The 12,500-nt window shown below is 49.8% G+C and overlaps 1 protein-coding gene across 5 annotated transcripts in view; it reads right to left on the reverse strand.

Moving 5' to 3' along the window:
* Positions 1 to 12,500, reverse strand: part of slc4a4a (solute carrier family 4 member 4a) — a 24,674-nt gene that overhangs the window by 6,659 nt on the left and 5,515 nt on the right. For 3 of the 5 annotated variants that reach the window (XM_029161113.3, XM_055511158.1, XM_029161111.3), the window contains 12 exons: positions 11,484 to 11,657; positions 7,288 to 7,423; positions 6,231 to 6,391; positions 5,198 to 5,377; positions 3,477 to 3,553; positions 2,093 to 2,250; positions 1,760 to 1,847; positions 1,449 to 1,603; positions 1,021 to 1,131; positions 775 to 949; positions 559 to 692; positions 156 to 427 (listed from right to left, as the gene is read on the reverse strand). In XM_029161113.3, coding sequence (XP_029016946.1) covers positions 156 to 427; positions 559 to 692; positions 775 to 949; positions 1,021 to 1,131; positions 1,449 to 1,603; positions 1,760 to 1,847; positions 2,093 to 2,250; positions 3,477 to 3,553; positions 5,198 to 5,377; positions 6,231 to 6,391; positions 7,288 to 7,423; positions 11,484 to 11,657 — 1,821 coding nt within the window. The remainder of the gene's footprint in view (positions 1 to 155; positions 428 to 558; positions 693 to 774; positions 950 to 1,020; positions 1,132 to 1,448; positions 1,604 to 1,759; positions 1,848 to 2,092; positions 2,251 to 3,476; positions 3,554 to 5,197; positions 5,378 to 6,230; positions 6,392 to 7,287; positions 7,424 to 11,483; positions 11,658 to 12,500) is intronic. The other 2 variants (XM_055511159.1, XM_029161109.3) reach the window with 1 other exon arrangement.

Below are 12,500 nucleotides of genomic sequence, written 5' to 3' on the forward strand. Positions count from 1 at the left end.
TCTGCTTCCATGTGTGTTTTAAAAGCAGCAGGACACATCGTCTCCACCAGAAAACAAAGCAAAGCGGCATCTGCATCACATTTAAGAACCATCAACTGAACATTTGTGTGTTTGTGCCTCGTTGGCCACCAAAGATGAAAGCCACGAACGCTCACCGAGGGCCGGGGCCATGCAGAGGCAGTCGTACTGCGTGACCTCGTCGAGCCTGAAGTCCGAGTTGATGGGGTAGTGGTGAGCCAGCTTCAGCATCTTTTTGAAGGCATCGTAGATGAAGATGAAGCTGATGAGACTGGAGAACCCCTCCTCCGTGAAGCGCGTGAAGTACTGAACCAAGAAGCTGGCGTCGGTGACCACAAGCACCAGGCAGAAGAACGCCGACCACAGGCCGATCCACAGCCGGAACTCCATGTAGTCCAGTTCGTTTTCTCTGAGGGAACGTCAACACCACTGTTACTGCAACAGGAGAGACTAGAGGTCTGTGCTGGTTTACCAGCATTGTCCTCTGAATCAATTATTTACAGGTGGATCTCTGTCAAACTGAGGAAACGTTCACTGCACCTGCTGAAGTTAAAAAGCAGCCGTTCAAACACCAGAACGGGACCAGTGCTGCTGAGGATGGTGAGAGGTTGGCCAGCGAGGAGGCAGAAAACCCCCCCAGCGATGGCTGTTCCCAGAAAACTCTCCAACACGCCCTGCGGTTGCCAGAGCGACAGACATGTTGGGTTCATACACAGAAACACGGTGACACCCTGCTACGGCCCAAATGTGTCTGACCTGCATGTTCTCTGTAGCATCACCCAGCAGACCCCCAAAGGTGATGGCGTTCGTCACAGTCCCCAGGTAAATAAACAAAATGGCCGACAGGGCTTGAATGTGAAGGGCATCGGTGAAGTCACTGACAAAGAAAGGCGCTTTTCTCTTGACGTCGAGCAGGAGGCCTCCGCAGAACCTGAAAGAGGGAACGCATGCTGGGGCGCCGCACCAACTCGTGAGGCGATGTGCTGGAGTCCTGCCTCGTACCTGCCCGTCTTCTTCAGCTCGTCGCCAACAGCGTGGCCCCCTCCTCCGTGGCCTCCGTCGTGAGGCGTGTCCCCGTTCATCTGGGAGTCTCCGCCCGCGTACATGTTCTTCCTGAAACGCACCATCAGCAGCTCTGAGCGGCAGCAGCGTCTCATGGGGCTCACACTTACAGCTAAACCCTGCTGCTGCTTCATTCTTCAACACTGAGCTCTCGACACCTCTGGAGAAGCAGCGGCGTTTCTGTCGTGGGCACACTTCAAACCCTGAGCGTTCCCGTCAACCTGCTGCAGATCACTGCTTTTGACACGTACTGACGGCTCCTCTGGGGGGTCGTCTTGGATCGTACGTGATGTGGAGGCTGGACCCCGTGGTGAGGTTCCCCTCAGCGTCCTCCTATCATGTGCTTGTAAGTCTTACTTTGGACCAACCTTTTGTCAGAGGAGGGCAGCGTCTTCGGAGGCTCTATCCTGATGGCAGGGTCCCACTCTCCAGGAGGAAGCACTATCACCTCATCCAGGAATTCATCGATTCCAGCCAACAGGTCTTGTCTGTCCTTGGCCTTGTAGGCGATGTCATGAAAGACCTGGACAAACACGGACCCGTACAAGGCACAGGCACCGTGAGTCTGAAACCAAAACCACCTCTGTCCTGTATGAGCTCATGAGTTCATTCGAATGTCTCAGAACTATGTGTGAAAGTGTTGATGGGTTATTGGGAACACAACGTTGTGGTGTCCGACCTCATCAGACATCAACGTGGCGATCGCTCTGCCAATCTCATGGTACGACTTGGCTTTGCCTTTGGGTCCGAGCAAGATGAATAAAAATCTGCAATGGAGGCAAAAAACATTTAAGAATTATGACAGTGAAGCATTTCTTACCTTTTTATGGGTTCGATTTCGTAATGAGTAAATGCCAACAGTTTGTAGGATTTCTACACAGTAGAATCTGAACACAATTAAAACTTGTTGATTGTTATTGTATTGCTTTACCTTTAAATATATGCACAATTCTCAGCTCTCCCTGTAAAGTACATTAAGCCCCTAATCCTAAATCCCATGAATGTGAGCCACCTTGTAGGAACAGGAACCTCCGTCAGCGCTCCCAGCATCACAGCTTGCTGCAGACGAACAAATGCCACGAACGGCGAGTCCAGGAAGTCCACCTCACCCACCAGCACGTTGGAGGCTTCAGCGTCTCTGGGCAACTTCTTCATGAACTTGTTTTTCAGCTGAAGCACAAAGGGAACGAGCAGGAGGAGGCATTAAGTCACTACGTGACCCCACTTTGCCAGGAGGCTCCCAAGGCGTCATGGAGATGACGGACCTGCTGGGCTCCAAACAACAGCTCCAACCGTTGAAGCACAAACATGTTAGAACAGAATCTGCTGTTGTGTTATTTAGTAAAAGCACAGTTTCGGTGTTTTAGCCTCCAATTCAAGCTTAGTCTGAATTCATCCACAAATTTCTCATTGTGAGACCAAGGCTGATAATTGAAATGAAAAGAAGTGCTGAACTATTTCTCATCCCCTTGTTCTTGTTCATCCTCTTATGCAGTGCAGAAGAGAATAAAATCACTGTATCCAATAGAAACCAACCAAAACAAAGCCAAGCGATCTGCCAACACTGCTCACATTGGCCGATACACCCAGATCATGAACTGGCAGGACCGCTGCCATCAACCTCTGAGAGCTGAAATCCCATAAACCTGTGACCTCCTCCTGGCAGCATCCAACAGATCCAATCAGAGGCTGTGAGCCTTCTTGGCAAAGGGTTTGTCTGTAAATGATTGAGTCTAGAGGTTAAACCTGCGTAAGTGCACACCCTGACCTGTGTCCAACGGCTACTAATCCACACCCGCGGCCTTGTACCTGCGTGTTTCAGGGAGTCTCTTCCTGACTCCTTGGATGGTAGCAGTCTATCAGACTTGCAGGCAGCGTGTGCTGGCCCACACATGCTTCTGATTGGTATTAGCAGGTTAAGTTCTGTTTACAGCACACGCTTCCTGTCCAGTCGTCTCTCTTCTACTCTGTGTGTCCTAGGGGAGGACTTAAAAGGTCCATCTGACCCAATTCTCTTCTCCCTGAGGCCTGTTCTGCACCAGTGACTCCTCTAGGCCGGTGCTCCTGTACAGTGACTGTCCCTTTGTTTGGATCAGTAAAGCTTATGGTCGGCAAACATTATGAAGGAGTGGCAACAAAAGATTTAACTTTAAATCACTGGCCTTTCATGTGGGTGTGCAGTGTCATAAAGAACAGGAAGCGTTCAGGTTAATCATTTCCTCTTTTTATCAAATTATCTGCATCTGCAATAAACTGCAGTCAGTGCCTCCACTAAACCAAGTCAACCTTTATCTGCCGATGTCTTTACGACGGAGTCAGACTTTGCTGTGACATGTGCAGAGCAGCAGGCTGAGTGACGCAAACAGTGTGACTGGAGGACGGAGCAGCTCGCTCACCTGGTCCTTCTCCGGTTTGTCAGAGACGTCGTTGAGGCTGCTGGAGGTCAGGTTCTTGTGGGTCGTGGTAGGGCTGTCTGTTAAAACACGGCGTTAGCACACGTTAGACAGCTTCACCTCCACGTGTGTGTTATATATGTCATAGAAGGGAGAGCCAGGAAAGAACAGTGACCCAGAGAGAACCTCATGCAGTGCCAGGAAGTGGTTTCCATGCAAATCATAGACAGAAGCATAAAGATATTGCAGTGGTTATAACCATACAGCAGATTTTTGGTTGCTAAGCTAAATTATTGCGGGTAAATATTACCAAATGTTGTAAAAGGTCTGTAAAATGTATTCTGTTGAGATGTCCGATTAAATTAGTGTCCATCTCCACTAAGTGCCTCCCACATCTGGAGCAGGTGAACGCCTGACTCTGATTGATGCTCTGCTGACTGTGTGTCCATCCTGCAGCTGTCAGAGTGAGAGGAGCGGCATCCTGAGAGGGACAGACCGGACACCGCGGCCTTTCATTCATCGGCATCTGGGTAATTACAGCCTGTCAGCACGACGCCGTCACTAAAAAGGCTTCTTAATCACATCCTGCTGAATATGGTCAAATAAGAGCAAAAGCTATTCCAAATGTTCACACTGGATGTCTTCAGTCACATATTGCAAACTAGAGTCCATCCACCTAAGGAACAGTCCGCGTGTGTGAACACGGGCTGGGTCCAGAGAACTTACTGAGCCAGTCCATGCTCGTACTCCTCTGGGTCTGCAGGTCCTCCATGGAGGTGCGACTCGAGAGGCAAGTCACAGAGTTCTCCAGAGGACTACGAGCTGTTAGTAGCAGCAGGTCCAGTGAGGAAGGAAGCGGGGAAACGGCAGCACAGAGCAGAAATAGCATGAAAGTAATGAAGCAAAGCAAGAATGCGTTAGAAGAACAAAATCAAGGCTCTAGATATGATTTTTTTATTGTATGTATTTGTATGAAATGTGCAGAAGTGACCATGGGCCTTTGGACAGGAGGTCTGGATCAATACCTTACTTATACGTACTTTATCATTGTAAAGTCAATCAATGATTAAACACGAACACTTGATCTCTGACGGGATCAGAGGGAGCGTTCCATTTCAATTCCACTCATAAACCTGATTCATAACTGTGATACGTGGTAATAATGCTCCTAAAGGCCCGTGGCTGCTAACAGGTTAGCATCAGTGTGTCACAGCTGGACTGGTGTGTTCTACATAGCAGACACTCAACAAAGCTGAATAAAGCAGTGAGTGTGATACACACACAGACTGAGGATCCCTCTCGTATAAAAACACTGGTGGAGTTTAATGGTTTCTCGTGGCCTTGGACTTTTCTCACCAGTGTCATAAAATCTAGTACAAAGCTCTTTAGTATTGTATTTTACAGGTTTAAACGGTCTCCTTACACATTCACATCTGCTCAAGGCTGTTGCAGCTGTTAGTGAACCACAGTTAGAAGCAGAGCTGCAGTAAATGATCATTTAGCAAATGACATCTTAGATCCTCATCCGTCGCAGTGAACTAGAATAAAGCCTGGTTCTAGAAATGCTTTGAGCTGAGGACCGGCTGGTTCTGACTCCACATTTGCAGCTTCATGCAGAGGGGGGCAGTAGTGCGTCACACAGCTGCAGCCCTCGCTGCAGTTACACCTGCATTAACACTAACTGTGAGTGGTGTGTTTCCCTAGAAGACTGGCACCGGCATTACCGTTCTCTGAGTTGGAAAACAGCCTACTTGCACTGGAGACTGTCTTGCCGATGTCAGCCAGCGAGCGGAGGTTGGACTTCTTCAGCTGGTGGCGATGCTTGCGCAGCAGCGTGTACATCACCTTGTCTTTCAGGTCGGCTTTGAGCTGGCCGATCTCTATCTGGTTGTCAGTGATCAGCTCTGGAGGGAAGAGAAGGAACGTCTCATGAGATGTTGAAGAAACTAACTGGTTTTGCTGAAGCCCGTTTCCTCTCTGTGCAGGATTTTATCCAACAGGAACCAGACCTGCAGAAGGCCTCCTGACCCAGTATGTGATACGCTATACTTCTTTGTGGCATCATGAAATGCCGCAATCAAAGGGTCCAGCCTATTTTTAAAAAGAAGGTCAGGAGCCTGAATGCTGACAGATACAGTCGCCGCCTCGGGGAGTTGCTCCTCTCATGGAGGGTGAGTGCCGTTAATGACCCATCAGTCAACTTGGCTGCTCTCAGAGAAAGAGGCCCGGCTCGGCCCGGCTCGGCCCGGCCTGGACAGTCCACGCAGCACACTCAATTACTCCACATTAATCGTTGGAAGTGGAAACACTTCCTCCTGCCTCCTCATGCAGACAAAAACTGGTGTGGTGGAATGAGACACACAATCATCCCAGAGCGGCGCGAGACGCAGGGCTGTGGACCAGTTCGGACTCTTCTTCTGGTTGTTAAACTACGAGTCGTTCAGAGTGGTGATATACAGTGATACACAGTGATACACAGTGATTTACAGTGATATACAGTGGTTTACAGTGGCCAGCTATGGCCTGTAGCTGTTCTTAGAGAAGGAAGGAGGGGAATCAACCTGGCAGATGGTGTTTAGTACCACAGGCAGGGATGCGAGTAGAAAAAGTTAAGTAGAAAAGGCCTGAACGTGCCAGTTATGAGCCACTACATTCAATACCTTCATCCTTTACTGTGGTGTTGTCTTTTCTTTGACGCTAGCTTTTAAATGCTGAGCTGTAGGCTTAGGTCACTCAGACTGACCCCTGCCGACTCACCCACGACCTGAGGCAGGGTGGAGGCCTCCATGTCCAGCATGATGGTGCCCTTCTCGATGCACGTCCGCAGCTCAAACAGGCTGTGTAAGGACAGCGTGGCGACGTGAGGCTTGCTCCACCGCTCGCCGCCCTTCTCCACCTTCTCCTCGAACTTGATCCACCTGGAGGGTCAGAAAAACATGGTGATACGTGAATGTTTAATGTCGTCTGTTAGTTAATGGAACTAATGAGCCATGAAAAGGCCCCATGACGTCTGGATTTCATTCTCATTCTGTTCAGTACTTTATTTAGTGCTTTCTTGTCTTTCTGCCTGAGTGAAAAGAATGAGAAAGACAAGTTGTATTGAGCCTCCGTATATAACAGAGCTTTGTTTTGCCAGGTTGGCTGCTAAAATTGTACTTGGTGTTCAGCCAAAACTAGGCAGCACTTGTGGGATGTTTTATTCATTTTGAGCTTGGAGGACTTGGTGACACACTGTACCAGGGCTTCATCCGTCCAGTCCCTTGTACAACGAGACATTAAACTAAGAACGCTTGAACCCGGATGATCCTGACCGTCTCACGCTAGCTCTGATTTCAGAAATGGATCTGACTTCAGGATCTCTGTGCATTAGTGAGAACACTGGAGGTCAATAAGTCATTTTACAGGCTCAGACTAACTCTTGAAAACACGACTACTGTACTTTCGCTATTTCACTGTACTTCTAAAATACACTGAGAGACTCTGACAGTTCCTCCGAGTTGCTCTGAGTAATCATCCAACCAACAGCGCATCCTCTATCTGCAGCACAATAGGTCAGAGGTTAGGATAGCAAATCAACTCATTTAGAGCCTCAAGCAGCAGTCCAGGGATCCAGTTTCCCCCTGAGAGAGCTTCACTCATCCAACACTAATGATGTACAAACAATCATCCCATCTTCATCCCATTCACACAAGCCCAGCAGCAGCCACAGTCCCTTTGTGCTCAATTTGTGCAACAACATTTAAATCCCGTGTTAAAATGGCTGTTTTGAATAACTGATGGTGCAGGTTTCCCTCCATCCGTGACAGATTCCTACCTGGCCGTCTCCTTCCACTCCATCTCCTGCCCGTCCACCGACAGCAGCTCATCCAGCTCGGTGAAGAGCTGAGGCGGCGCGGGGCCATCGTCCTCCTCGCCGAGGATGAAACGGATCCTCTCAGCTGCCGGCGAGACTGTGGAGAGAGGGAAAATGCTGCGGTTGACAGGCTGGCAGTGCTGGCCGTTGGGCAGCAGCTTCCTCTCCTCTGCCGGACCCTTCCCATTGACCTCAGGAGGAGGTGGAGGTGGTGGGATTTTCACCGTGACCTCCTGTTCCTTCTCCTCACTGTCCTCGTCCTTCTCTCCCGTCCCCTCCTGGTTATTGTTGTTGTTGGACATCTTTCCTCAGATCAGCTGACTCAGGGTTCGCTGCTCCGATACCAGTCGGCAAGTGACACAAGCCCAGCGGCAGCTAGAGCGTCATTAAAGCCTCGATGGAAGTGACAGCGCTCTCAGCTGCTTGGAGCCAGGTAGGAGGGGGCTGCTGGGGTTTAGGGGTCCCCTTAGCGACGGGGTCCCCACAGCGAGCCCCCTCCCTGCCCCCCTCCGCTGTTCAAACAGGCCGTGGCCATTGGCCTCGCAGCCTTGGCACACCACCCAGGAGACCCTCATTAACAGTTAGAAAACAGTCCCCAAACCGGCCTGTTCTGTGGCCGAGGCCTGGCTTCCTTCCCCTCGTCTGTTCATTTGAATTTTAGCAAGTGACACAAAACGGGCAAAGAGAATGAAGTGATACTTTTAACATTATGCAAACCTGGAGCTGCTCCACGTTATCACAGCTCAAACTCTCACATGAAGGTTAGAAATGACTGATCACCTCACATCACAATGGATGCTCACACTTTAACGGCACCAGTTGTGTCCAGGACTCAGCAGCCACAAAAAACTGAATGAAGATGATTTAGGCTTTGTTTCTTACATGCACCTAGTTTTAATCACGAGGTTTTTTTAAGCAAAAGAGGAGCAATGTCTCCTTTGTGTCAGTAATAATGAATGATGTTGAATGAAGTTTGCTAAATATGCTGTTATTTGTTTCAACTGGGCCTGAACGGGCTCAGGTTGCCAGATCACTGCCTTGGTATTCCTGCAGCCTTTGTGCCGATGTGAGGACCACTTTTGTTTCTAGGCCTTTTGGGAATGTGGGGACATTTTGTCCAGTTCTTGTTTCGGGGGGTTAAGTTGTACCTTCATCTGGATTAGTAGTGATGTGAGACCAGGCTCTAGTTTAGGTACAACTCCCATTTCATAGAATCAGTGCAGTAAATGTGTCTGTAAGTGGGTGATGATAACAAGGCTGCTGATCTGACTGCATAAGAGTGAACTAACACTGAGGAACCAGGTTCACTCATTCAAGTAGGAAGGAGTAAAGGAGGCGCAGAGCTCTGACTTTGACTACAGAAACAGCGGCAGCGAGAGCCACAACAGCAGCTGGAAGATTACAAGGTCTGCTGGCACCTCCACAACCTGCAACTAGCTTCAGTCGCTGCCACCGCTTTAATGACAACTCAGAAGGAATAATTTACATGTGTCTCACAGTCCGATGACCACTAGAGAGAGAGATTTACACTGATTATAGCTCCCAGATAAAGCAGCCTTAAATGTCTCTGAGGGCAAACAATAGCAGCGCTAGGTGCTAACAGAGGTGCACAAAAGCACCTGCTGCTGCACACATTGAGCCTGATGCCTCCTATCTACACAGCAAAAAGCAATGCGATAACAACCGCAGTGCTGGTGTGGAGCAGTTGCTATGAAGCAGGTGGAAGCACGGGTGAGGAGACGTGGGGGGTGAGGCTGGGGAAGCAAAGAAGGGTGAGAGCGAGCGGAAAGAGGGAGGCAAATGAGAATCCCATCGTTCAAACGCAATTTCAGAGCTGTGTGTGCTGCAGCCAAGAGCCACGGGCGCACAAAGGCCACTTTGTGTGTGCAGCGGAGGCTCATGGGAGAGGGGACGCAGAAGAATGCCCAGTGCCCTGCAGAAAGCCCAGCGTGACTGCCACTAATGTCTGCCTGGTCCCACTCCTCACATGCGTCCTACACAAATACCTTCCATCCGCCCTGACCTTTGTGAAAAGCCACATGGGCTCTGATCTTCGCTGCAGCCGTACGTGTATTAATGCCGACGCATGCATCGGCCCATTAAAAGCGCAGCACGCCGGACCCGCTCGAGTGCAGTGACACCCTGAGGCCGACCCGCTTCAGGGGGCCTGAGTGTTCTGATGTTCTGATGTTCTGTGAGGAATGCCAGCTGGGGCCGAGCTCTGGACATGAAGCCGCTGCTTCCATGGAACAACTGCATTCAACCTGTCTGAGCCTCGGCTTCAGCTGCAGAACCACGCACTTTGGACCCACGCGCTCTAAGAGGTGATGCAGCGGTTCCTTAATTAAGACGAATGGAAGCTCATTCTGTAATTATCACATGTGGAGCTTCTCACTCATCCCCTCGTCTGTTCCAGCTGTTCAGGTCACAGGTCCATCCGTGGCCACAGCCATTCACCTTCACTGCATGACAGGTCCGGTCCGAGTACCGGCAGAGCAGCAACGCAATCCCAGTTCTGCTAAATCTGTGGACTGTGTTTCTGTTCTGAGTGGAACCGGTGCACTTTTGATTTAAAACTGAAGATGTGTTCACTAAACTACTGACGATGTCGCTGTAATGGTCTTTATGACTTTGGGATATTAAGCCTTTGTGAAAAAAAACATTTCCAACTATTGTCTGTAATCCACTTGAAACGAACATTTGATTCTCGTCTAAAAAGAAATAAAACTTGCTTATTAATAGAAGCTGGGGTCAGATAACTCTGCAGTGGACACACGTGTAACCAGGGGGATGCTTGCCAGCTAAGAGCAAAGCTAGAAAGGGGACAGGAAGAGAGAGGAAGAGCCGAGAAACAGAGGGCAGAGAGAGGAAGAAGCTAGAAGGGGAGAGAGTCGCGAGGAAGAGAGAGAGGAACTCTCCGCTCATAAAGAGCAGCGAGTTAGAGCAGAAATAAGAGAGCGAGAGAGAGAGAGAGCGGAAAAGAGAAGAGAAAAAAGAGGAGAGAGCGAGGAAACTAAAGACAGAGAGGAGGAAAGAGAGAGAGACAAAAGAGAAGGAGAGTAGAGAACAAAGATCTTACACCAATCAGTATTAGAGATCTATACCACCCTCACCCCCCAACCTCTCTCTCTCTCTCTCTCTCTCTCCCCCTCTCTCTCTCTCCCTCTCTTTCTCAGCGCCCATCTGACCAAACAAGAGGATTTAGGCCCAGACACCAGACAAGTGTCTTCCCTGGGGCCGGTCATGCCTCCCACAGAGAGGCCGCTCCGCAGGCGGGGGCGATCGGTGGGGCGGCAGGGACGCTGCAGGCCTGTCTGCCTACAAGTATTTCCTAATGGCTGAGCTGCTCTAGACTGAAACATAGGAGACAACTAAACAAACAATTCTTCAGATTGTTTAGTATATTAGACCACTGGGTACAGAAACGTACGGGCCTTCAGCTCGTACGTGTGTGTGAGGAGTTTTCAGTTCATACAGGAAAGGTTGGGCTCAGTGACGTAGTGACTGATCTGCTTCCACATCAGGTAAATCTGTGACACAGGAACATCTCTTTTCTTTAAAGCTCTGCGCTTCTGCTGAATCTGCATCACCCACCGTAGCAGCGAGCAGATGGGCGGGCTGTAATCTATCCCCTGATTGGATTTATGTCCAGGATGAAATCCCCACGTCGAGCCATGTGAACACATGAGAAGATTCAGATCGGCCATGTTTTGGTTCTTCTGTCACATCATCGAGTAAAATGACATCGTTCTCTAGCAATGACAGCGGCCGGCCTCATTACTGGATCTGACACCAGGCGGGGACGTTTTAAGGCTCGTGGCGAGTTACCGCCATCCTGTCTGTCTACTGTACCTAAGGGTCAGGGTCTAAAAGACAATGAGGCGAGTGACATCGTCCTCAGAGTTGCATCCGCATCAGAGTCGGTTCGTCCGAGCAGCTCCTGAAGCAGCTCTGCTCCTCACGCTCTGATGCAGTTTTAGCAGCCATTACCTCCAGTGAAGATCGACTCCACTCTGTTGAATCATCACTCAGCAGGATTTTGAAGCTATTTCTGGCTAAGTGGACTCAGCAACTGTGCGACAGAAGCTTTTTTCTGCCTTCAGCAAAGACCGACACTGGCCCTAATGGATCCTGACACGGAGCCCGTCAGAACTCACTGAGAGGTTTGAGGATGCTGTTGCTGGCCTCATCGTTGTTCTCCGTGTCAGACTTGTCAGAGACGTTCTCCGTCAGCTTCTCCCTCCTGTCCTTGTGGCCGCTTCTCCGGCGGTGGCGGCGCCGGCGCCGATAGCTCTTGGGCACTCGAACGCCGATGTAAATGGTGTGGTGCCCTGCGGAAGCGAATGATAGGAGAAATGAATGTGCAGGCGCCGACATCACAGAGCATGACTTTAATACTAATTACACAGTTGATCTCCCTGAGACACCGTGGGCAGGATGAAGCGGTTCGGAGGATGTTGTTTCCCTGGAGACGCTCAGTGGCCACAGGTCAGAATGTTTGTACTGAGCAGCTTCCAGGAGGGAATCTGTGATTATAACATTCCTCCTCCAGAGGAATCTTCCACAGCATGAATTTCTCTCTCGTCTCTACAGTAGATGAAGCTCTCAGCGTAAACATCAAACCGCGTCAGACAAAGGGCTGTGTGGCCTCGGTGCTGGAGGGGGTCGGGTAGCGCTGGGCCCAGCACCGCATGTGACCCGACTAGGAAGTGGCTGAAGCCCTGAGCCAAACAATGATCTCTCTTCAAGCACGGCTCGCTGGTACCACAATGCTCTGTTCTTTTAAGGGTTAATGTAAATTCACCGACACAAAGGGTTCAGCAAATTCTGAGCATCAGGGAAATTCTGCATCATCATTTACTTCATGAGATGATTCTTTTTGTGACAAATGCCCAAAGTAACGTTCATGCGCTTCTAAACACAAACATTTCAAAGTCTCGGCCATTAGAGGTGTGAACTTTCTTCTCGTGCCTCATCAGACTAAAGCACAGGGGTTCGCTTTGCTGGGCTGAGAGCGGCTTCAGAACCGGTTCAGAACCAACCGACCTGGCAGAGATCCAGTGATGGATCTGACTATTTATTACATGTGAGGGTGAGAAACTGGGCCTTCCTCTGAAAAAGCCTAATATCAAGCAATAATAATGGAATATTTCCAGCTTTACATAACTGCTGTG

This window comes from Betta splendens, chromosome 9, assembly GCF_900634795.4.
Source record: "Betta splendens chromosome 9, fBetSpl5.4, whole genome shotgun sequence".
Classification (NCBI taxonomy): domain Eukaryota; kingdom Metazoa; phylum Chordata; class Actinopteri; order Anabantiformes; family Osphronemidae; genus Betta; species Betta splendens.